A 26,046-nucleotide genomic window follows, 5' to 3' on the forward strand; every position below is an offset into this window, starting at 1 on the left:
TCTTGTGTCCTGTTGGTTTGCGCTTCCAATTTTCTCATTATGAATTTGTGCCAACTAGCCCGCCTGTCAACCCTTCTGCCTTAGCTGAAAGTTTGACCTTTCGGGCATGTCGCGCGCGGGGAAGGGGGCTTGAGTGGTGCGAAGAAGTATTGGTTACACCGTTTGCCTGGGACAACCGCGGTTGGCCTGGAAACGGCTTCGAAGGGAATACGGAGATAATAAAGATAAGCCGAGCCTTCTCTGCAATGCCGCAAAAGTTGTGCGCGTGTATATCACTCCCTTCTCCGCTGCGGAGCTCTCAGCAGCGCAGCGCTGCAGTTTTCTCTCGCAGGGAGTAACAAATAATGATAAAAAAAGGCTAGATCGGAAATTGGGGAGGATGTGGGGACTAGATAGGAGGCGTCGCGCGAGTGAGTTGCGATGCCGAGGCCAGCGAACTCGCATCGCTAAACCCCCCGTCCCCCCTCTCCCCCCGGGGGAAATACCGGGCGACCGGCCCTGCCCGTCCTCCTCTCTGAAACGACGGAAAAAATCGATGGACGTCCTCGGGTAGTTCTACCGGACAGCCATACCGTCGTCCACGTCGCCCCGCTATGGATATCGAAGGCCCGAAATATATATTGCGTAATGTGCACGCGTTTCTCGCAGCTCGGTATGTTGTTTGTTCTTGAACGCTGGCTAGAGCGGTCTGCGTGGCGACCGCAAGTTGAAAACTCTCTCAGAACTCCGTGTGTTCAGCAATGTGCGATCGGACAGTGTCGACATGCGCAGTTGAACAATATAAGAAAGAAAGTTGGACCCTTTTTAGGGCGAATTTCTCGCACAAAACAATTATACTCACCTATATATACACTGTGCATTTTCTTGCTACTGTACAAGCCACCTCGGTGGCGCTGTTGTTGCGATATACGTATAGTTGCCGAATATGCGAACCTTTTTGTAGCAAAGTTGCCCATATGTGTGGTTTGCAGGAGCATTCAGTTTTTTGTTTGTTTTTTGTCCTTTCCCAGGCGAAGTGCCTGGTTTGAGCATCGGCCTCTCCGCAGTGCGCTGTCGCATTTCGATCTGGGTGAAGTGCTCAGTGAACTGTGTTGGATGAACTTCTGTTGGTCGAAATAATCCGGAGCCGTCCTCCACTATATATCCCAACGTTACTAGAATGAACTATAAGTACGGCGTGCTACGTAATCACGCATCGTGGTTTTGACTCGTAAATAAAACTCCAGAAGTTCTTTATGTTTCTCGCTATGCGACGTTGCGCGTTCAGTTCTTTCAGGTCCTGAGCGCCGTACTGTCACCGGTGCAGAACGTTCTCGACGGGAAATGCAAAAAAAAAAGTAATCTACATAGCGGTTATTGCTCTGTGACAGAAAGGCACCGCAGTAAAATGCAATTGTTTGTAGCTGTAGATTCGGGTGGTCGCTTCAGAGCGCTCCGGCGTGTCTGAAAAGTGAATGTAAGCGAGTGACGAAGCATCACTTCAAAATAAGCAAGCCAACACACCAGGAAGGGAGCTAACTTGCGTATATATATTTTGAAAGAGCGCTCGCAGCGTGGGAAGCAGCTACGGTCTCGACGCTTTGACTCCGCGGGACGCGTGGCCTTGGTGTGGTACAGTCTAGCCATGGGGCGTGTTACTACTACTTGCGGAGCTCTTCGCGCCGTAATAACGAAGTCGTGTTCAGAGGGTTTTCGCGTTACATCGAAGCCAAGGGTGTGCCTTCTTTTGCGCATGCGGGAACTTAATTTCTCCCTCCGCCGGTATATATATACCGCTGCAGTGCCTTCGTTGTTCAACAATAATTTTAAGAAGTGTAGAGGTTTTACGTCCTCAAAACATATGTTTACGAGAGGCACCGCATAACGGCGGACTCTGGAAATTTTTACCGCGTGCGGTCCTTTTACGTGCGCCGAAACCCAAACAGATGCATTTTGCTTCCATCGAAGTGCGGCTGCCGTGTCCGAGACTCGATCACGCGACTTTTGGGCCCTGGCTGGGCAGCATAGCCGCTATAGACTGCCGCTGCGGGTGGCTTACCATCTGTGCGCATCAATGAAGTTGTTTTTCTTCCTTCCTTCCTTAAAGAGACGCTTATAAGCGGCGCATTATCGTGTTGCTAGAGTACTAGGGATGTTCGAAAGCGTACAGTGCACCGCCATAGGATAAGATGGGATAGCGTCCTGGGTACTTTTGAAGAACCCTGTACTTCCGCTCGTCTTGGTGGCGTAGGTAGTGCGAAAATAAAGGCTAAGGGGAGCGTTTGAGGTGGAGCGATAGTGCTATGTATCCTCGATACTGCAGTGTTGGGCGCATACCTTGCACGTGCTATACCAGGGTGCACCCCCGAGCACGTAAGATGTCTACGCGAACTGGCTTCATACATTCTTTGTACGAGAGAGCATATGATTTGTTGAGGCTTTTGTCTGTACTGCCATTGCCTCACGCTTACCCCGAGGGATCGCCAGAACGATTTGATAACGCTGCGAGGGAGGCAGTGTCCGCGCTCGAACTGGGGTGCCTCGATGCGCTCGTTCGCTTATCCGCTCATCGAGACACACTAGCGCAAGTGTTAATCGAGAGCGCATGTGCATGTCGCAACGAAAACGTGCGCCGTTGAAGTGACGTTGCCGAGCGGTGCTTTTCCGAGGTGAATGCCCTGATTTTTTTGCACGCGTGCAGCGCTGTGCACGAGCATGCGTGCACTTACTTACGCCAATGTAGTTAAGCTGCTGCTTTCTTTTGCTGTTTTAAAGGAACACACAGGACAGCACAATATAGCTTTATAGGCGGGCCTATTATCCGCTTGTCTTCATCGCGTTGCCTTTAAACGATTTTTTTCCTCTTCATGTTCATTTGAGTTGCGAATAGCGGCGAAAGCTCGCACTAGTCCGGTCATGACCGGTCTTACCGTGGCCGGACTATAGACGCGGGACGTGCTCGTGCCTCTCACGTATCATTATTATTTTTTGTTCATACCCCTAGCGGTCGGTGTTGGCCAAACAGGGTCGCTATATGAGAGCCACTGAGCACCGTCGTGTCGGTGTGTGGTGTCTTATGAGGTGCGATGCTGGAAAGCCGCTTTAACAATTCCGATTTGTGACTTGCCTGAGCGTGATACGAGACGAAACCTGGCCTTATCTACCACATGCAACGTGCGAATGTACACGGCGTGCTTGCGGTACGTGTACTGCCTGGGGGGGGGGGGGGGGAATCGACAATCGCTAGAGGTCATTGACCCGTCGAGGTGGGTCCGTGTAACAGGCCCATTATTAATGAGAGCTAACCGACTACGAGTTCTCGTAAATGTTTGTCTAACAAAGAAAACTAAGACCTTAAATTTACGTTTATTTCACTTATTTAACAGGATACAATTTTTCGCTCGCCGCTGTCGCCGTAGAAAATGCTTGAGCTCATCGGCGTGGACTGCACAGATAGTATAGTATGCCGGGATCGTTCGTTCCGTTATGCGAAGCTGACGTGGCCGGCTGTAGCTGCCGATCGCTCGGTGCGCTGTCGGAATCGGCTTGCCGACCTGAACCCTTTCCTCCGCACGACTCGGCTTGCGCCCTTGGTGATAAACAACATACACTGACAGTGATAGCTTATCCGCGTACACTATCGCTTTTTTTTTCTTTGGAAGTCGTTATCGAAGACGGCAGGGCAGTGACGAAGTGCTGAGTGTGATTTGCTTGGACGAGGTACTAGAGGCTGATTTTTAATTTTTTTTCTGCTGCGACTCTGTAACGTAGATACGCGTACCGCTTGATAAGGTGGCGTGTTGTCTCCCCGCGTACGGCGGCGCAGTCTTCTCCTGAGTCGCACGTTTAGCAAGTGAGATGCCGCCGGACCAGAGACGTCTCAGCACGTCACAGTGTCCCAAGGTCGACCTCCCGGTGCCTTTATCGTCCGAAGGCGGGCATACTGGGCCGCAACGTGTCACGCGCTGACCCCGGATTTTTTTTTTCCTTTTATACATCTATATTTTTATATCTATATGTCACTGTCGGTCCGCTGCGATACCTCAGTGGCTACCGTGTTCGGCTGCTGACCCGGAGGTCTCGGGCTTGATGCCGGCCGTAGCTGTGACATTTCGGTGGTGATGAAAGGGTCTAGAGGCCCGTGTATACTGTGCCATGTCAGTGCACGTATACAGTAAGGAACGCTATGTAATAGTCGAGATTTCGGGAGCCCTCCGATACGGCTTCACTCATGATCATATCTTGATATCAGGACGTATAGATGGACTCTGGTCCTCGCAGTGACCGTATGCCGGAAGCGTCGGGAATAATGATGCAACCGTGAATGAGCGAATTCAGATTATAGAGGAAAGCGGCTGATTAAATCGCCGGTTGCATGTGAATACGTGGAACTGCAACGAGCACTCCCTTCGTATAACGGGCCCCTATACGTTCAATGGTCACTCTCAGAGGTCACGTGTTCGACCGCTGTTAGTAATAAAAGTTGCATGTGTGCTACGTCCTAAAACTGCGGTACGATTACGAGGGAAGCCATGATGGAGGACTCGAGAAGTTTTGAGCACCTTAGGGTATTTAGTGTGCACGTAACCTAAATCTAAGCACACGGTCCTCTAGCATTTCGCCTTCATAGAAGTGTGGCTGGGATTCGATCCCGCCACCTTTCGGCGTGTTCGACCGATGCTCCGTGAAGACGAGTAGCCTCACGGAAATGTTCGCTTTCCGACCGCGTGACGTAAGTCTCTCGTGCTTATTATTTTTTTTTTAATCTCGATGCTTTCAGTTCCGGCAGATGCTAGTATCTGTTGTATTGATTGATTGGCATGTGGGGTTTGACGTCCCAACACCACCATATGATTATGAGAGACGCCGTAGTGGAGGGCTCCGGAAATTTCGACCATTTGAGGTTCTTTAACGTACACCCAAATCTGAGCTCGCGGGATTTTGCCTCCATCGAGAATGCAGCCACCGCAGCAGGGATTCGATCTCTCGACCTGCGGGTCAGAAGCCGAGTACCTTAGCCACGAGACCACCGCGGTGGGATTGTATTAGTTGTAGGAAGCCCAATGATGGTGATCAATTATAGTTTTAGCGCTGTTATCAGCGTGGCGTTTGTTTTGTAGTGCTGACTCGTGGATCGTGTTACAGTTATCCCGTTTCTTCTCCGTGGCCGATGCTGTTTTACTGTTTACGAAAATTGAGTAAGACACCAAGTAAGGAGCAGTTAAGAAGCGAAACTGACAGAGAATTGAATCACGAAGCGTTCATTGGCGAAGATCGTCAAGATGCGGAAGGTTCGGGGAACAAAGCATTAAGGAAAGCGTCGCATGCAACTTTTTGTCAGGTGTGCGTTAAACGTTTACCCGTCTTATATTCGGGCTGGATTTCGGCAACAATAGTTCGCTTCAGTTCAGCGCTAGTTTCGTGTTCGCCATGACCCCCGCTACGCCTCCGCCAAAATGCTGGGAAGTCGTTCTGTACGGAGACTGCTCTGTGTGAAATGAGTGGCGGCGTTCATGTGCGAATGCCGCACCCGGTTGCACCGCGGAAGCGCACCACAGCAAAGCTGCCGCCCTTTCCCAACTATATAGCTCGGAAAGCGGAATGGAAATGAAAGTTAACGAGCCGCAACTAGCGTGGTCTGGTTTTAATCTTGCAAAGGAAAACGAAACTAATTGCGTGCTCTCGTTGTCGCCCATTGGGTATGAAATTTTGTCACGGCCGTGATATCGGACAAGTACAAATTAAAGCGTCGGCGTATCAGTCACACGTCATAACAGTGCAGTGAAGACGACGAAATAACGACATTACCTCACTATAAAAGAAAGCAGCGCTGCGATTTCGCAAGCTATCTTTGTTATAGCACGTTATCTAGTCGTTTCACGTGAGCGCTTTCGACTGATGCCGAGCTGCCTTGATGATAGTATTGTGTTAGACGACGTGGGAGCTTCCTTTTGCGTGGCACAACTGGCGGCCAGGTTGGGCGGTGTAATCCGTGACGGTTTGTTTTCCCATATCTGGGTCTCTGCCTGCGCGTTCGGCCGACCACGTTCTCGGTCAATTACTATTTTCGCGAACTATTTTCACTGTGGCTTAACCCTGTGACCATACCAGGAAAAACTTTTGGGGTTTCTCGCTCAATTCTAACATTAGCGTGGCCAGCGTAATAACGAAGCGCTTCGTGATTCCCGCGCATGCGCAGAGGCTTCGGCGCTATTTCTTAGCGGTCCGTATTAGAAAACTCGCCACTTTGTGTTTCGCGCTCATACGCCTTGATGGGAGAAATATCTTATCGGTGACTCAACATTCACAGACGAGCGCTAAAGTTGCGTCGATAATTTCGAAAAAAAAAGGAAGTTAAGCCTTTGCTGTCAAGCGATAACCGGTCCTATTTTTTCTCTCTTTCTTTTTGCCACTTATGATGAACCGTGTGGTTTCGTAATGTAAATTTTTAAAATAAAAAAAAGTATGTATATCTAGTTGACAAAGCCCTCCCTCCTCCCTTTCTTCAGTGGGAGGTTCACGTCGCAGCACCGCCATTGCATAGGCGTAACGCCTGGGTCACGTGGGGCGCTAGTCCCACTTTAGTTGTGGCTGCGTTTAGTACGTTAGTCTTTTTTCTCAAAAGCATTCTAATTGATCATGCGGCCCTCTGCTGTAGTAGGTTGCCGAACTGTGCGTCGCGCCTAAATTGAACGGACTCTCCTTCGGGAGGCCGCTTATCGTGTGATGTTCGTAGTTTGCGACGCGTGCGCCGTCTGGCGGGCGCGATGCCAGCGTCGACTCGGCAGAAACGGCTTCAAGAAGCGCGCGACCACCTCCTCACCGCTCGTTCCTCGCACTGCTGCTTTCTTTTTTCCGTTCTGGCTGCGTAGTTGTTAGCTGAAGTCTTTCTTGCAATTGTTTTGGCTTCCGCAGGCATGCATGTGCCCGCCGGCAGAAGGGCCGTTGGTCTGTTCCCTTCCGTTTTTCTTTGTTGTTTCCGGGAGAATCGTGTGGCGTCTCTCGCGGAAACCGGAAGCTTGTGCTTATGCGTGCCCCGAGCCGTTGTCGTTAGGACCGTTCCGATTCCGTGCGCCCGCCGGGAAGTGCATAGGAAGCCGAGCGGCTCGGCACATGGTCCGGGCTCAGGGAGCGAAGATGCGAATTCAGATGGGGGTCCAAGCGCGGATGTCATTAGCGTAAACAAGAGGAGCGGTTTAGGGAAGGGGGCACTCAAGCTCCCTCTGTTTCCGAATTTTGTTTTTGTTTTGTAAGAATATATTACATAGTACACGCACACAAATAGATGCACGAACGTATACGCAGAGGGGAGGAGGTTAGACCCACACTTACGCCTCTGAAGCGCTCGTTCTAGCTGCCGTTGGAGAAACGAAAGGACATGCTGAAAAAGAAAAAAAAAAGGTCGTGGCCGATTCACGGTGTGTTGTCAGGTTGAAAGGTAAATGGTTGAGAACGTCAGCATTACGCACTGCAGCACTTTTGTAACCAAGAAATTAATGTTACGAAAGCGCTGCTAATCCTCCAACTAATCAGTAAACTGAACTGAAGGCACTTGTGCCACTCATTCTGCAGAAATTCAGATGTGCTATAAACCACCCGGGAGGAATACGAATGACTGCTAAACTCCATGTTGACGGGTACATTAAATTTTACTGCTGTCCGGAAAAAAAAAAAAAAAACCTTCGTAAAGAGTGCGCGATGTTGCTGCTCATCAGTGCAGTTGCGCTTGAACGTACGCGAGAGAGGCTAGCTCGTTCAAACGCCCTTGTACGCATGCGCGATAGGCTTTCCCCGAACGCGTGCACTGCGCAAGGCAGTCAGTCGTACTCCGTTCATTCTTGGTTTCCGTCACCATATCTCCATGTCGAGCGGCAATGCGAGTCCGCCACATTGCGAGACACGGCAAGGTTGATTTCTCTCCGAAGGGTTCAGCGGAGCTTTCTGGGTGGAAGAGGCTACGGGAGTCGCTGAAGTTCCCCTAGCGGATCTCCTTGGCGCGGTCATCAGGCCCTGGGCACGCACCGCGGCGTACCCCGGGCGTCCACGGAGGGAGGCGAGCGCGTTGCTTATCGCGTGGCCGGACTCGGCCGAGGGGAGCGCGGAATGCGGGCCGCCGTGATGGAGCGGCCCCACCGGTCGGCTGGCCGGCGAGGGCCGTTGACCTCTCTGCGCTGCTGCAGCGCCCCGCGCGCCGTGTCTCCGCCGCTGCTGTGCCCGGATATTCCGCTCGGCTGGGCAGCCAGCGTCTCGCTCCGAGCAGCGTCGGCAGCCTCTCCCCCCGCACTCTCCTTTGCCCAGTTCCGTGCACCTCGGTGCGACCGAGCCAAGACCCGCTCAGGAGGGCACCCAGCTGCCGCCGCTCCGACAGGATTGCGATCTTTCGTAGAATAAAGTTGTTTACAAATAAAGTTGTTTACTACTTTCGTAGTGCGTGCAAATGGACGCATGTTCTTGACGTACTGGTACTCTAACATGGTGGCTTTGACGACGTCAAAACAGCAGCGTCACTTCTCAATTGTTCCACGTCAATGTGATAATGACGCTGGTGGAACGTTTTTTGTCCGCTGTGCATGAATAGCGAAACGACCTGCATTCTATGTACTGATAACATTAACTTGACGTCATAAACGTCGCGCAGCACCGTGTTGGTATCCAACGGGATGGTTTCAGTAACGTCAGTGCAAGTCATCTATGGCTTTTTAGTGACGTCACGGAGACCGTCATGTCGGAGTACCAACACGGGGGGGGGGGGGGGGGGGCGACGTTTCTGACATCAAGACAAATGTTATCGTACACGGAGTGACCTATTCTTGGTGATTCTATTGTACATAAGATGCGGGTCGTTCAAGCCATCCATGACTTGCACTACGCCACTAAAACCGCCATGTTGGAGTACCAGTACGGTGGTCCGTGACCTTTGTGACGTCAAGTTAATGTTATCAGTACATACCATGCAGGCCGTTTCGTTGTTCGTGCATGCACAGTGGACTTAGACGTTCCACCGCCGTCGTTACCATATTGAAGTGGGATGACTGCGACGTGATGCTGCTGCTTTGACGTCGACAGAGCCGGCATGTTGGAATACCAGTACGTTAAGAATTAACCTCCGTAAATGACGTCACGTGTAAGCTATCATTGGGGTACATGAGCTCTAGGATGCAGACAAGTGACTGGCGTACGATATCGAAACACAGATCACAGTCGGACCACGTGCGGTAACCTCGCTGATGACTGCGTGCTGCACGGAATTAGTAGCACAGAGACGGTGCAGCAACTCTGCCGGCCCGCCGGCCGGTCCTGGCGCTCCGGCGTCGCCGACATGTTTCTTGAGCGCCGAGTGGAAGTACCTTGGCCATCGCGAACTGAGGGCCTATGTGGCGGCGGATGCATGCTGGTCGTTTCGGTGACCGAGGGATTAACGCAGCTGATGTGAAACTACGGTGAAACGCGATCTTAATCGCTTCCTGCTTCTCCGCGTCTCTTTTGGTTGGCCAACTTCCGGAACTTGCTGGACGTGTCCTTCATTCAATAACCGTAGAAGGTGTTAAGGGAAACAAAGTATCGTTTATGCGTTACGTGGCACATATCTCAGTACTGTAAATGCTTGCTGGCGGATAATATATTGCTCGATTATAACCGTGTTCATGTTTTTAGCCAGATAGACAAGCACACTTGGTTAATGGCTAAAGTGTCAAAAAAAAAAATCGACTGTCAACATATTGTAAGCGTTCGGTAATTTCACTTTGTGGAGTTGTGGTAGACTCTTCATTGGTTAGATTGCTTTGTGTGGGCTCTTTTTAATATTGGTTTATCACTATGTACAGATGGCATTACAGAAAAACTCTGCAATTCAATTTGCACTCTCAATACTTTGCAATGATAAAGCTCTATGTGGTAAGCGTATGAGTCAAATGAGGTTAACATGGTAACATGGCACTCATCTCTCGCCTGACAAATTCCGGTGCAGGCTTTTAGTGAATTCAGACAGCAGTAAAGAAACAAGGCTTAACGTACAGTTCTGCACGAATGCATGAACAACAGCCAAGCTTCACTGCATTTGATGGGTTTCTGTCCAAGCCAGTTCAAATATGCCTTTGGTAGAACATTGATGTGCATGTGGACGTGCGCTTGCTATGAAAACTATGCTACGCTTTCACTTGGCAGATATAACTTTGAATATTAAGCACTCCGACATTTAGTTTGAAGCGTGAGTTAGGAAAAAAAAGCATTTCTTTATGCTGTATTGTTTTTTCAATCAAGCATCGATGTCATTTTTGCGTGGTGGGTAGTAATTGTGATTTCAGCTGCAAGATTCCTTTGTTGAACTAGTTGGTGTAAGCAAAGTGTATGTCAGTAAACGTGATAAAACAGTTCAGTCAAATTATGGTAATTGCAGAGACGGTTAGGTCTTCATATTTATTAAACTTGACTTATATTGCCACTTGGAATGCTTGGTCAAACTTAACTAGGATGCCTTTCATGAAACTTTTGAAGAACCAGACGTTACGCACATATCATCGGTCGCAGTGACACCGGTCCTAATTGTGAACACTGTGATGTGCTAGAAACACTTGAGCACATATTTTGTGTCTGCCCAGCATACGCACGTGAACGACAAACACTGATTTCTTCTACTGAACTATATCGCAGTAGGTCATTAACTGATGATACCATGTTGGGCCCTTGGCCAGACACCAACAGTGCAACTGCGGTCACAAGAGCAGTTATAACCTTTTTGGAAACAACTGGACTATGTGCGCAGCTATGAAATGTGTCTCAGCTAGAAAGAACACTACATACTCACCTCTCTATCTCACCATCGTCATCCATTAATCTTTCTTTTCCCCTTTCCCTTCCCCCAGTGTAGAATAGCAGGCTAGAGCAAGCTATCGCTCAGGCCGACCTCTCTGCCTTTCTGTAAATAAACTTACCTCCCTCCTTGAAGAACTACTTGAGGGCTTTAATGTGTGTGCATTGTACCAGCACGCTATGTTTTGCAGCAGAGTTCTAACAGTCTTACGTCAGGGCTTTACAACAAAACCTTACTGCATGATATTAAGTGTGATTATATTTAATTGCATGGCTTTGTGATTATTACTGGCTGTTGCGTATTGTTGAGGTTAAAGCGACACAACATTTCTCAACACGACACCCCGTTTGATACACGAGGTGCGAGGCTGTGGACGCTATATATGCAATGAGCTCGGTAAGCGAAATATGCAATTTTGTGCGTCTTACGTTCAGCTTTCATCATAGTAGATGTTCGTGCAAGTGGAGCACGGCTGTATGCGTGAGGTGTCGCTGCGGGCTGTAAATGAATAATAAAGAAAACAAAAACACCGAAAAGAATGACAACAAAGATGCACTAAGCGATGCGGAACAACTCACCGACATTTGGCATAATGGGGTTTGATTATTTGTAAGGCACAAAGCATTCCCAATTTTGTAGTCAGCATAAGAAGGAAACAAGGTCACATCACAGGTGGTGAAATCGTTGAACTATGTCTAGGCGCGGGTGCATCTACTGTAACAAATTTCGATAGCCTCTGTAGCATTACACTTGCATGTATCATACGAAGTGTAAAGTGTCATGTATGCCAATCAGGCATCACCCAGTACGGTTGACACGTGGCAATATCGCTTGTGTTTTTGTCCATCGCAGGCGGGCCCTTCTTCTACAACCGAGGCCCTGGTGGTTCGGGATGATGTTGAGGAGGAGGGCTGCTGCCGAGGGGAGGAGGACTGGTGTGGCGGAGCGGGCGGAGCCGGGGTGCGCAGGCCCATGAATGCCTTCTTCCTGTTCTGCAAGCGGCACCGCAGCGTGGTGCGCGAACGCTACCCGCACCTCGAGAACCGCGCCATCACCAAAATACTGGGCGAGTGGTGGGCCAGCCTCGAGCCCCACGAGAAACACACCTACACGGAGCTTGCCAAGCAGGTCGGCATATGTCATGGCGTTGCATTCAGTGCTGATAACTCTGGCGCATGTTCTGCTTGTGATAAACCGCTGTATGGCAAGGCACTGTAGAGCGAACAGCGCATGGGCAGAGGCTTTTCAGCGAGCCATAGTGCAAGCGTGCACGTCTTCCTATGTCACACTGAAATGCAATGGCTTCTCATATTTGTAATTACACTAATGTATTGGCTGATGCAATACTTTTTTACAGACTAGTTGGTTCATACTTGAAAAATTGAATTGCTGCACAAACTTGAAGAAAAACCAAGGGAGACGGGAAAGAGCGCAGACTACCAACTGTTTATTGTCGTTTTTTGAAGCCAATACATACGCATGCTATGCTGCGCTTCCACGATGCGGCTGGATACCCGCTGGGTGCGGCTGGATACCCAGCACAGTTTTTAGCTAGCGCTTGTGAAAGCCTTCTTAAAAAATACAAACGTATGGGTCCAAGCGTCGAAGAAAAGAGAAGGCCTATTCATGTTATGCTTTACTTACATAGTGTTTCCCATAATGCAAAAAAGGTGGCTAATAGGTATGGTGTGGATGTACTGTTTTCAGCGCCTACAAAGTTACGTCAGATCTGCTCGTGACGTCGTCAGACGTCAGAGTCGTCAGAATCCGCCGTAACTTGAATGATTTTGTCATCGGTCAGTTGTACTACAGCTCGGCCTCTTTGTCAGCATCGGAAAACACTCAAAGGTTATCCTGGCTGTAATCAAAATGCGGGCATCGAGCAGATCGTCGAAGGCAACGTTTGCGGATGGTAGTTCCTCACACATGGTGTCCTTTCCGGCAAATGCACTTGATGAAAAGCGCCACGTCAAACAGCTGGAAACTCTGGGGCTGCTGAAGATCGGGAAACATGAATGCTGAAGATAGCACGCGACAGAACACAATGTACCGCAAAGCTGACAGAACAACACGAGAATGAGCACAGAGAGGATTGTCCACAGGTTTGTCTAAAGTACAACTGGCAACGGATTGGTGTGCGCTAGATTGCATCAATTGCAGTATCGAGGGTACGGCAGCCGCAACGTGTGGCGCGAGCGATGCGGGAATAGTGGGTTCGAGGGCACGAAAACAAACCAAAATGGCGCCGATGATGGTGACTCCGAGTACTTCAAGTCTGCGGTTAATGGTAAAAAGTCCGAAAAATCGGATAGGAGAGGCTATAAACAACCGAAATATCAGACTTTTAATACATTGACTTTACTGGGTAACTTTGACGGTGCCGCAGATGAGTTCGAGAGAAATCGGGCATGTCTAGAATTTGGGGCATTTTGAAAATCAAACGTTGATTGTATGATATGTTGCTTTCTTTTCTTTTGTTTATTTTTAACCACGTAGGGCAGCAGTTGGCCCTAATTAATGCTAAACAAATCGACTACTGTCAGGCCCATGTTGCTGTTTTATGAACACTTCAGCTTTGAGCGAATTTTCTCTCTGTCGCATGTTCTCAGTGACCGTAAATGAAATTCACTCGTGCTTCTTTTAGAGTTCACTTGTTTCGCACTCAGTGAGTTGTTTTGCCGTTTGCAGTACAAGGAGGCTTTTATGAAGGCCAATCCGGACTTCAAATGGTGCAAGATGCCCACCTTGCCCACGCGGTCTCCAGTGACGCGCACTAAGGGGGCCACCACCAAAGGAGACACGCTGCGCTGGAGCCCCGAGCAGACAAACTGCCCCCGGTCGGATATGCCACGGGTGCCCACCCTCACGAGTGCGTGACACGCCTCACCTCTCGGGCTGTTCTTCATTTAAACACTGAAGCTGTTCTACGTCAAGCTTGCCTAGTCTGCTTTTCTGTCCACTGTCACGCAGTATGTCACAGTGCAATGCAGAAACTCACCGAAATCGCCAAGAGTCACAGTAAAATGAGGAAACTCATCTGAAAACACCAACGGTCACAGTAAAGCCCACAAGGTCACCAAATAACATGAAGAATCCCACTGAAACACGAAACCTTGCCTATAATCACAACCACATCGCTGGCAAACACACTTTATCGCAGATAATCACACAAAACGACGGAAAACCACGCAGAAACACAAGTTCCTGTTCTGGCAAATTTCACTTTGTGGAAGTGAGATACGTTTTATGTAAATGAAGACAGGCGAGGTATCATAATTGCCCTGGGATGGTTATGGTTACTCCATGTAATTCATTACTGTTCTCATTCACACCGTATGCTGAAGCCGTGTATCCCATTTGTTGAGCTTGTTTACATTATTTTTCTAATTGGACACAATCCTCATTGTGACCAACTCCATTCACTTCAACATGACCCGGTGTCGCTTTGTCCCCTGTGCACACACACTCTGCAATGCTAGTGGCAATGGGTGATGTTTGCCACTGAATGGTAATTGTTGCAGCTTTTAAAAATGCTCAAGTTGCTTGCTGAGACTAATACCACAGATGTTCTGGTTGCTGGCCCTGTCCTTTACAAAATTATACAATAAAAAAAAAAAACACTGCTACATATTCTGAAGTGCACTGTTCCTGTAATACAGTACAACGCTGACACAATTTAGGTTATAGGGGTGAGCAAAATTTTTTTTTTCCGTGGAAAAACGTTTAAAGTGAAGAAAAAATATCACTAAGGCACTAGGAAGCAGTTAGGAAAATTACTTTTATTGTTTAGTTTGCCGCGTTATTGCAAGGGTTACGGTGCTTGACGGCTCACCTAAAGGCAGCAGGTTCAAACCTTTCCTTGGCGGTCACATTTTGATGCAGGCAAAAGGCTTGAGGACCGTGTATTGTGCCATGTCAGTGCTTTTTGAAGAGCACCAGATGCTCAACATTTCCACAGTCCTCCACTACAGTATCCTTCATAATAATATTATTATTTTGGGGTGTCAAACCACATGTAATATTATTATCATTTTTCATATTTTGCATATCACGAACGCGGGCATAAATTGCTTGTACAGAGCTCAACACACTTGTTCAGGAGGCTCAAGCGGTACATTATGAACTGGGCTGATGACATCTATCAAATTTGGCTTGTTTTGGATTGCTCACATCCATAGGTCGGCAAAAATAATGGAAGTCGCTCAGACTCACTCAGTAGGTATATTCTGGTCCGAGAGCTCAGTTGAGTTTATACACATTGAGACTTTCCTCCAAAGGACTCGCTGAGACTCAAGCTCAAAGCCAAACTCGCGCAGATTCAGGCTCCTGGCTTCACTTGAATCTGAGGAAGCCTGAGTGAGTCGACTCGTGAGTCCACTTTTATAAAATGAGCTTTTCCAATCATAGTATGAATGCTCTTTAACGCCAGTACCCTACATAAGTGGTCTCTATTATGTCTTTTGATCTTGTACCTTCCATTATGGCTACGGTTGCCACCCGTAAGGATTTTTTTTTACAGCAAAAGCTGTTGTGAGATCACAACAAGGGTTGAGTGTGGTCTCTTAGATGTCTTCCGCCGCCACCACCGGTGTCTGTAACTACTATCACATGAAATTAGAAAAAAAACTTGGTAAAAAGACACAGCGAGATTCGAACCCGGGTTCCCTGCATGCCAGGCTAGTATTCTACCGCTGAGCCACGCCGCTGTTTGTAACTTTGTTACAAACTTGCCTTAGATAGGCGTGATGTCGGAAAAAGAATCGCGGTAGTGTGAGTAAAAAAGCGTTTTAGAACAGCAAAGAAACAACCAGGCATCACGCAATGCGAATCGCGTAACAAATGGGTTGACCAATACTCGAACCCATAACTTTTGCTTGTTCTTGATGAACCGTGGCGTGTAACCACTTCAGTCATAGTTCTTCGTTGTCCAGCCACTGCATAAAAAAATTTGCACGAAATTCCTTGCGAATTTGCAGTGGATTCCATGCTTCTCCGTAGAATGAAAAAGGATAGCATAGTGAATGCTGGCCCTCTACAGAAAAATTGCGATTACTTATGGCGTAGTGGGTACACAGCAAGTGTGCATGCTGTAGTTACCCAGAGTGTTTAGGAAAGACTTTGAAAGACCGCTCTTCCAGCTTTCACTGTGACTGTGGTGCGCATTCTGCACAGGCCTGGTGGTTCTTTTATGAAGTATGCGATTCACATAAGATATTTCTCTCAAGAACGTTCTGTGGGAGAGTTTGCGAAGAGGTCACGGCACACTTCCCCCTTAATTCGCACCTCTGATAAATAAACATTGAGGTGGCACACGAACACTTGTGCATTAAGACATGTGTGAATAGATGTGAGTACAAATGTAAGGCAATGTGAAACTGGTAGTAATGCTGACAAATGAGTACCGTACTTTCTCGCATAATCCTCGCACTTTTTTTTTTTTCGGAAAACCTGTGAAAAGATAGGGGAAAGAGTGTGAGAATTATGCGGGGAAAATTTTTCACAAGAACGTACTGAGCGGAAAAATAAAATGAAGTGGCCGCAAATCGGGATTCTCATGCCAACAACTAACTACAAGTAGGAGATGTAGTAATAAAGTTTACCCTAACAAGAAAACCGCTAGTTCAACAAAAAGCAAGAGATATTTGATACACAAAAGCCGCAAGTAAATAGTTAAGAAATATAACATGCAAAGCTTGTGGGTGTAGCGTTGGCATTGGTCACTCAACAGGAGCCCGTGAAAGGTTAGCTTATGACATCAACCCTGGGCTATTTGATACACAAAAGCCGCAAGTAAACAGGACAGGACAAACAACTTTATTTGGTCCTGAGAGGCAAGGCAGCGGGCCAACTATGTAGGTCCCCACCCAGCCGTTGGTTAGTCCCATGTCGGAACAGAGAGGCCATGCCTCTCCGCTCGTTCACGGGCCCTCTGGACAGCCTGAAGCTGGACGTCTTGTCTGGGGTCTGTGATTGCCGTCGTCCAGTCTTCTTCTGTTTTAAAATCCTGTAACGCAGGGCACTGCCAGAGCATGTGGCTCAAAGAGCAAAATTCACCACAATCTGGGCAAAGTGGATCAATATCCGGATGAAGCATGCTCAGAAAGCCCCTAGAGGGGTAAGACCCCGTCTGGAGCATGCGGAACGTGCTTGCTTGTGATCTGTGGAGCTCCGCAAGTAAATAGTTAAGAAATATAACATGCAAAGCTTGTGGGTGTAGCGTTAGCATTGGTCACTCAACAGGAGCCCGTGAAAGGTTAGCTTATGACATCAACCCTGGGCTGATGGCCATCTTTACACTTGCCTTCTGACTAAATGAAGTTTGGCCATTCATCCCACTTTTAGGCACATGAAAGGCCCAACGCGTTTTGGTAGCTTTCAGCTGTTTGTGCTACCATCGCCAGTAGCTAACACATAACTCTTCAACTTTGAGGTGCCTACTGGCGGCCCTGTTGCCATTGTTTAGGGCACGGTCTATCACTTGCTACTTGAAAGCAGCCGGGTAACTTCCGTATCGCCCAATAGCGTAACCACAGTACGGACACAACATAGACACACACTGCAACATGCACTTGCCACTTTGGCTTGGCTTGGATTGGGGCTTGTGCGTTGATAGTATGCACAATGCTAGAGAGATGGCGCCAGGCTCCTGTGCACTATCATCATCAGTGGTTGGAAAGAGCAGTTCACGATTCTGGTGCTATTTTTAAGGGCGCGATAATTACTCGCAGAAAAAAAAAAAAAAACTGTATTTGTGCTGAGCAATGTGGAGGTTGCGAGGGTTATTTGAGTTCAAGGATTATGCGAGCAAATACGGTAGATAGGACCATACGTTCAAAGTAGAAGGCATCTCACTCAGACACACTCAAGGACCACATCTTGTGTTTACAGTTCCCTCGCACTAACACTCGCCAAACTTTTCATGAACTGGACTCACTTAGACTCAGACTCACTAAAATTTTTCTCAGCCTAACGGGCTCGGGCTCAAGATCTGAAAAAAAAAAATATTACTCCCCTAGACTCATTCATACTCAGGCTCACGATTTGATCAGAGTCTTAGTGGATCCGAGAGAGTCGACACATAAGTGAGTTTGCCAAGCTATGCTCACATCTAATCACACATCGTTGATTTGCCAACTATGCCTGGTTTAAGATAGCATACTCCTAATCATGCATTAGTGGTAGCAACGCATGCATGAACTTGTGCTACTTCAAGCCACACATTCTCAGTAGACGCCATTTATACATCCAAGATGTGTCACTCCAACACTCTAGATAAGTGTGTTGAGCTTTGTAATGGGTCAGTTGTTTCTTTTGTACTTGCGTACCAGATGCTTGTGTCTTTGAGATGATTTCTTCAGACTTCATTGAGATGCTTTCTCCAGACTTTTTTTTGTTTTCGACAAAAAGCATGGTGAGATGCCAAGCTTGGAAAACTATCCTTTTTCTCCTTTCTGGTTGCTGCCTGAACACATACTAGACTCTTATGCACCAGTGGACGAAAACGTTTTTGTTCTTTGTGGTACTGCTATGAGCCATTGTGCTACAGAGTTTCAAAAAAGTGAAAGAGCGTACAGTTTAGAGACTGAGTGGCAAAGCATAGTCACATGCAAATGACTTAAGTCAATGGGAAATAACCTTTGTCTGTTTAAATGCGCTTTCGTGAACCCCCTTTTGAATAGTTTTGCTGGTAAAATGTTAATCATTAGTTGAAAAAAATGAACATTAAATTTGCTTCCCCTCATAATTTTCGTGTCTCATCTACGACACCGAGTGAAGACTTCACCATGGTGTCATTAGTGATGTGATGATAAATTTATTTTCACATCGATGGAGTCGGTCTGGACAAAAGTCTCAGCACTTTGCACAACAATAATCGAAGCAGAGCTTATACACACTCTCAGCCAAGCAATGTTAACCTGGCACAGTTTAGAGCTCGAACAGAAGTGGCCGTGTGAAGATAGCTACAGACAATAAACGAATAACATGGTGGATGAAGCTTGCATTTTCCTATGTCGGCAAATAGTAGTTTCTTTCATTACGTTCAAGTAATGCCATGCTGCAATCAGTACATTAGAAATTTTAAGCATGCAAAGATTGTCTTAATGAAAAAAATGAAAGAAATATGTCTGACTTCCTAACTACCGCAATGTTACAGAGGACCCTCTGAGCATCTCTAGGCAGAACAACAATAGCCCAGTGCTGCACCAGCAGGGCTCAAACTCTTTGGACGAGCCACCGACAACAAAGCCAATGACCGAATCTGGTGGCAACGTGGCCGAGCAGTCTGGTGCTCCCAACCCGACTCCCCCTAGCAACCCGCAGCCAGTCAGCTGCAAGCCTCCCAAGAAGCGTTATTTGGAGAACCTTGAAAACGGCACGTACGGCGGGGGCAACATAGGCCGGATCAAGGAGTCCTCGCCATCGCCGTCGCCTACTCCATCGCCAATGCCCTGCACACCACCGCACCGGGCAGCCTCCACGGATCAGCAGACAAACAATGCCTGTTCAGCCCTGCTCGAACTTGCCGAGGTGGGTGCGTGACACTGGTCCAAGCACTAAAGGGGTTGTGGCATTCGGAAGACGCACAGTCAGCTAGCTACTAAGTAGGTTTACTGGACACAGGTTGTAAGACGAATGGAAATCCACTTTTTGTGACACCAAACTGCACATGTGCAGCCCCAGTGGCAAAGGAGCAAAACAACATGGTAGGCACTCGCGTACACGGCTGCGTCTGTCACCGGTAGCACTGCATCGGCTTGACGATCCACCACTCCAGCTGCTGCGCATGTGAAAAGAGTTTTAAACACTACTGCTGTTCGAAATTTAGTGTGACGACGATTTCGTGAGTTAGTGAGGCTCTAAAAGTGCTTACTGTATGAAATCTACAATCGAAGGTTGTGTGTATGGCGGCGGACAAGCGCCACATTTTATGTAACGCGGCTGTGTCGATCGATATACAAGTACTCAAGTGCACACCAACATGAGCTTCCACTCTTTTTCATTTACAGCACACTGATGTTTTATCCGTCCGTTTTAACTAGATCATATTTATTCAAGCAGCTAATAGACAGGAATGGGAAAGGCTGTAACTGTATAAATCTCTACATCTGACCTATCAAACTCAAATTTTCTGCATGGCGTAATGCCGGTTGCTCTCCATATACCAAATGTTCTGTTTATTCACTGTTCTGAGTAGAGTGTCCAGCTAAAATTGTGTCGTGCGCGGTATGGTATCCACGGTTTATCGACGGAAGGCACACACTTCGTAGAATTCCACGCGTGGTTGTCGCTTGCATGTTGTTATCCATGACGATGCGAACCGATCACTTTTCTCAGCACATTTGGCTGTCAATTTTTTTCCTGACGAAGCGCGCTCTGCTCGATACCAAGTGTTATTAAAACTGTGAGTTTTACTTTACCAGAGAGCTTCTAGAATTCGGCCATTCGTAATGCTCGAGAAATATTCGTGTGTAAAGCAGGGACAAGTGAGCTTCATAGCTAGCCGATTAGGACAAAACACTGTGCTACGTCTCACTGTGTGTTCCGGGCCGGCTTTCGGCCTATCCCCGCGACAAACCCAAGCTGACTGTGGAAGGAAAATTGGCCCCCTTACCATTTAAACTAGGGCCAGCCTCTTAGTTTTTGTGTTCTTGAGGCTCAGTGAGGAGAATTAGAAACGTTTTTCCTTTTCTGGTTACGCTGCTCTCTGTGCTCTATCCCCAAACCACTCATAAAGCATGGTAAATTGTGTTGAGTGCTTTGTGTATGTCCGCTAGTTGCCCTGTAAAGCACGTGCATCCCTTTCTTTGATAAAGGTTGTGCTGTCTGCAGTCATTCACAGAACGACGCACAGGCCCACAAGATGCGTTAACAAGAAAGCACAGAAAAGTGCAACCTACCCACAGCAGTGGCAGGTTCAGAGGTTGGGTCGGGAAGACCTATCAATAGTGTGCTATTTACAGGTCTTTATAATTCAGCAGCATTATAACTTCTATCACAATATAAAGAATATCGCACAATTTAGCTTTTTGTTGGGAAAATGCAGCATTGGACAGATTAAATGGTGCTTCACAAGTGCTGTGAAACAGGGCTACATCCTGAACGTTCTCTCTGACTGATCCAAACTGGCTTGAAAAGGCATTTCAGGGGAGCCTGCCCCTAAAAATCTTTCTGCATGCTCTAAGCCTACTACAAAAAGCACTTTCACCTACTTCCAAGCACATGTATCCTGTTCCACCCCTGTCACTGGGGGCTTAATCTTCATCTGTGCCTGAGTACCTTGTTATCACTAATGGTTATCGTGTTTTCGACTCTTTAGGGAGAGTTGTATGTGGCCAACATTGTTCGTAACGCCGAATGGGCCGGTAAGTAACATCTCTTGCTCATGTGTTTGTACACTTATTTTCAGGGATGCCAGGGTGGAAAGAAGCCACCAACTACTGCAGGTCGCCAAAAAACTGGGGACCTGAATGCCAAATCACAAGATAACGGCAGCAGCAACCAGTCTCCTGGCCCGGCAACCACCACGACAACGTCGACGAGCACTAGCAGCAACGGAAGCAGCGGCCCATGTGGCGGTGGCAATATGCCCCCAGCCGGCTATGGGCCCATCCCCATGTTCAACATCGGCGCTGCCAATCGCTTCATTGACCAAGCATTCAGCCAGCCTACCACTGCCAGCAGCACATCTGTGACACCGCCACCGCCATTTACGGCACTGTCGACTTCGTCCACTAGCACACCGCCGACTATCTCGAGCAGCGTGACGAGCTCAGATAGCGGAGGTGGAAGTGCCTCAGCCTCTGCCGCATCCGCGGCCGCTGCTCGGGAGCGGGACCGTGACAGGTTTTTTAACGTGTCGTCGGCGCTGAGCCTTGCGCAGTCGCTCAACCGGGGCGACGAGGAGCAGCCGCTGAACCTGTGCAAAGAGCGCCCCATGACGACAATCAAGACCTGCCAGCAGGACATCATCAACCACATCATCGATAAGTTTCTCTGCGGACCTAGTAATGTGGAGCCGCTGGACGGCACCGTCTTCTCGGCACACGGCTCCGCGCGCCATCCCGACGACAGCCCTGCCGTGCCGGCTGTCGTGGCTGCTGCCATCCCGGGCACAGTGCCCACGCCAAACGCGGGATTGTACCGCAGTGGTGCGGACGAAGAAGTGTATGACGTACAGAAAAAGGTTGCTGCCGGAAGCCACAAAAGTGGCATGAGGCGTAAAGGGCTTGCTGGGAGTTCGCCAAGCAAGCGTGCGCGGGTCAATGCGTCTTCGGCTGGAGATGAGGATGGGGGCAGCAGCCCGGAGAGAGCACGGAAGAGTCAGCGGTCGTGCAAGGGTCAGCGTTACCAGGCTCTCGTGTCGGAAGGCGTGCTGCCAGGCTCCAAAGAGCGAAAGGGGCTTGTTCGCAAGTCGGATGAAGAAGGGGATGATGAGCCCAGCAGGATGGGTGGTGCAGGACGCAGGGAGGACGGGGCCAAAACGCCTCGCAAAAACAGGTGAGACAGTTTATTTTGTCAATTTATTGACATGTTTATAGCTTCTTTATCCTTCATCAGCCTGTTCTTTGTCCACTGCAGGACAAAAGCCTCACCTAATTGTCTTCTACCCAGCCTATACTGCACGAGCCGATTCTATGTTATGCCTCAGTTTCTTAGTTTCATTCCTGCATCTACCATGTGCGCTTGCCATCTTGTGGTATCCCATTTGAATGTTCTAACTGACCATTCGTTCTTTGTCTCTCATGCTTGTAACATGCTAGGTGGTCCAGCATGTTACATTAATGGTTATTCGTGGCAGACCAGCAGACCCTTGTACTAGTAGAACAGCATGTCTATCCAGGCTAAATATTAACGTTAGAGAAATCCACCGAAGAAATACGATGGGTGTGCACGTGTCATGAGCATTCTCGATTCACGATTGTTAAATTACCCAGTTTCTTATTTGGAAAGTATACTACTTTTGCATTTTGCCAGAAAATATGGCGTGGAAACCTGGAGAAAAGTAAAAATTGATAAAGAAATGAATAATGAAATAAATATTAAAAAAGACAAAGAAAAATGCGCGAACAAGATTCGGTCATTTTCGCGATAACAAACAAAACACAGTGCATGATGGAACAAAAATTATTAACCCTAAAAGACAGAAACATAGTGGAGAGGATCAGAGAACAAACAGGGATATCCTATATCTTAGTAAAAAATTGAAAGGGCGGGAAAAAAAATCAGCCTGGGCAGCTTCTTCATTATTGTACATTTTAGTATACTTCTGAGCTGGGAAATTCGGCTGTGTATTTCTTACTGTATGATCTGTTTGGATCAGATTTCTGGTCTTGAACAGAAGTACACAAAGTAAGGTACACAGGGTGTAAGAGGGAACTCACCATGATCTAGGTACAGTGGAACTTCGATTATACGACTTTCAGGGGACCACGCAAAATCGTCGTATAATCCGGGCGTCGTATAATCGAAAAACCAAGAATATAGGCACTGATGGTCGTTGTTGCCCCACAACAGTTGTCACATAATGCGTGAGAAAGTCCGCGGCACAAATCTACGCTGCTCCGATGTAGGTAGATTAAATTACTTTAAAAAAATTACAACCACGCATTTTATCGGAGGTGTGAACAAATCTTTATTCTCACCTTTTAAAAAAATCTGTGAATTTTTTCTGCGAGTTTGCCCGGCCACGATGCATCAGCTTTCTTTCGAGAGCTGCGACATCTGGCAGCACGTCGCCGATCTCGTCGCGTGCGCAAGCAAACCGCCGAATATTGTTGACGTAGCACAACACATCCACGTACGTCGGAACGGACGCACTAGCCTCTATGTGTCATCCATCTCTTCCTCGTCGAAAGTTCCCGCAGTGTCAGGACGCACAGTTTCGATAATGTCATCCAGCGACACTGCACTGCACACTGCAACGTCGTCATCGGCACCAACATAGTCCGCAAAGGATCCAGGCAGCTCCAGGTTGCCGAACTCTGGTAGCAGAACCGGAACTAGCTGCTGTCTAGCCCTCTGGTAGCTAGACAGCAGCAAGTTCCGGTTCCCGCGACTGTCCCAAACGTAGACAGGCTCAACAATCGCCGTACAACACGTCCGGTACAACGACACGAAATCTAGTGAAAGTTATCGCATACTAGAAAGCGAGCTCGAAATTATCTGCCATGTTACCTGCTCACAGCTGTCACTACAAAACCACCCAAAAGAAGGCAGGAAACAAAACAAAAAAAAGACCCCAACGGAAGTGCGCAGTGCAATGTGACTAAGCAAAGCGAATGCGCTCCGGCTGGCTCTGGACAACGTTGGCTCTGGCTAGCTATGGCCGACAGCGTGTCGAAAAATTGAAGAGGCCCTGTGGTGGCAGCGGTGGCAACGCGGATAGTGTGCTAGAACGTGCGGAGGAACGAACTGGGTTCCTCGGTTTCCCGACTTTTTTTCATCCGGCCGCAGTGTGCTTGCGTGGCAGCCTGCGTGCGTCATCGTAGGTTTTTTTTTTTTTCTCGGACAGTCCAGTTAAGCGTCGTACGAGGCGGGGCCGGCGTAAAATTGCGTCGTAGAATTGAGGTTTTCAATACAGTAGTTCTATGGAAGTTTTGCTGGGTCCAAGCCAATTCGTTGTAAAACGCGGGTCGTTGCAGGACCGGGGATCGTATAATCGAAGTTCCACTGTACTTATGTCATGTAGGTGTACTCCGCACTTAGATAGCTCTGAGCATCTTTCTTTAACAGGATCCTTAACCATCCCTCAGGCTTGTTGTAAGCAAGCATATTATATGAACAGCCAACACTGCTAAGGACAGCTCAACCAAATTTTGATGTAATATGCAACAGGTGCTGTTCACAAGGGAAGCACAAAGTTGCTACTTTTTCAGACACCCTCTTTTTATTCAGACGCCTGCCCTCGCTCTTTTCGAATCTGCCAGCAATCTGCCCCATTCATTTTGCAGATTTCTGCTAGAAGTGGCCGAGAGCTGATATAAATGCAGAGTGACGTTTGAATAAGATGCACTTATTGTTGTTATCATAGTACACTCAAACCTCAATGCAGTAGACTCTCAGTAAACGGAAATCTGTTAAACGGAACTGCTGCCTGAATGGAACATCTTCCTCTGATACGATTGCTTTCATACTTAAATGCTGCAACCCACTTCACCTCTCAGTAAACGGAATTCCTATGAAATGGAACACATTTTCTCTGTCTCTTCAGGTTCTGTTTAATGAGATTCCACTGTATATCGAACCAGAATATAACAAAATGTTGGTTATATTAGTTAAGTTTTCCTACTCCCTAGCTTTTAATTGGTTTTCCACGAGAAAAAGTGCAATGTTTATGCGAGTAAATACAGCATCTTTAAAGTTTTTGCCAAAGAAGTGCCAGCTGACGCAAAAAATAACAAGCATCTTTTTTTTTAGACGTTTGAAGGCTTTGACAGCTAAGATGGGTCTGTGTGTGTGTGTGAGCAAAGAAACCGCCATCGCCGCTTGGCGGCAGTCTGCCGCTTGGTCCTTCACAAGCACACGAGAGCAGTTTTCTTACACACCTGAATGAGAATTTTTGCCCGCGCAACGTTTCATACGACCGCAGTTTGCTGAATGCCGTACGTTGCTGCCAAATAGTATTTTTTAGGAAAGTATTAAGCCGGACGTACCAGAACATAGCTCTAAGGGGGCATTTCTAGTTCTCACAATTTCGAGTGTAGGAGCTGAGAAATCGTATTAGGCAGGAACGTATGAACAAGGTTATACTGTACATCTGCTTTAGTAATGACGACTCAGGAGTGTGACTCGGTAATCTTTGCTTGTGCAGCGGCAGTTTCAACCTGGACGCCCAGATAGCGGCACTGCCCAAATGCAGCATGGAGTCATTCACGAGACGCAAAAACAAGAAAAAGGTTGGCCGGCCAGAGGACGAAGGCAGGGATGACCGCCACTCTTCTGACGCCACAGAACTGGGAGGCATAGACCCTGACTACCGAACGAGCTTATCTCGGTCTGTGCGGCAACGCAGTGAATCGGGGGCGTCTGGCACTGACGAGGCAGTGGACGACCCCTCGAGCCCCCCACCCATATCCTCGCCCAGCGACCATTCGTCTGTTACGCCCAGGAAGTTCAAGACAGGGTATTTGAATCTGCTGCTTTACCTCTGTACTTGGTTTCAAAAAACCGTTCCTTAAAGTTCTCAAAGTGAGTTTGCTTGCACTGCGTAGACAATATATGAACATGTGTCTTGAAATTAAACATTGAAATGTCCC

General features: G+C 47.9%; 1 protein-coding gene across 3 annotated transcripts in view; it reads left to right on the plus strand.

The window, feature by feature from the left end:
• Positions 1 to 26,046, plus strand: part of bbx (bobby sox) — a 277,569-nt gene that overhangs the window by 230,347 nt on the left and 21,176 nt on the right. For all 3 annotated transcript variants that reach the window (XR_012894945.1, XM_075893402.1, XM_075893403.1), the window contains 5 exons: positions 11,642 to 11,917; positions 13,478 to 13,658; positions 18,945 to 19,318; positions 21,198 to 22,288; positions 25,602 to 25,913. Coding sequence is in view for 2 of the 3 variants with exons in the window: in XM_075893402.1 (XP_075749517.1) it covers positions 11,642 to 11,917; positions 13,478 to 13,658; positions 18,945 to 19,318; positions 21,198 to 22,288; positions 25,602 to 25,913 (2,234 nt within the window). In the remaining variant the exon portion in view is untranslated. The remainder of the gene's footprint in view (positions 1 to 11,641; positions 11,918 to 13,477; positions 13,659 to 18,944; positions 19,319 to 21,197; positions 22,289 to 25,601; positions 25,914 to 26,046) is intronic.

The sequence above is a fragment of the Rhipicephalus microplus genome, chromosome 4 (genome assembly GCF_043290135.1).
Source record: "Rhipicephalus microplus isolate Deutch F79 chromosome 4, USDA_Rmic, whole genome shotgun sequence".
NCBI classification, from domain to species: domain Eukaryota; kingdom Metazoa; phylum Arthropoda; class Arachnida; order Ixodida; family Ixodidae; genus Rhipicephalus; species Rhipicephalus microplus.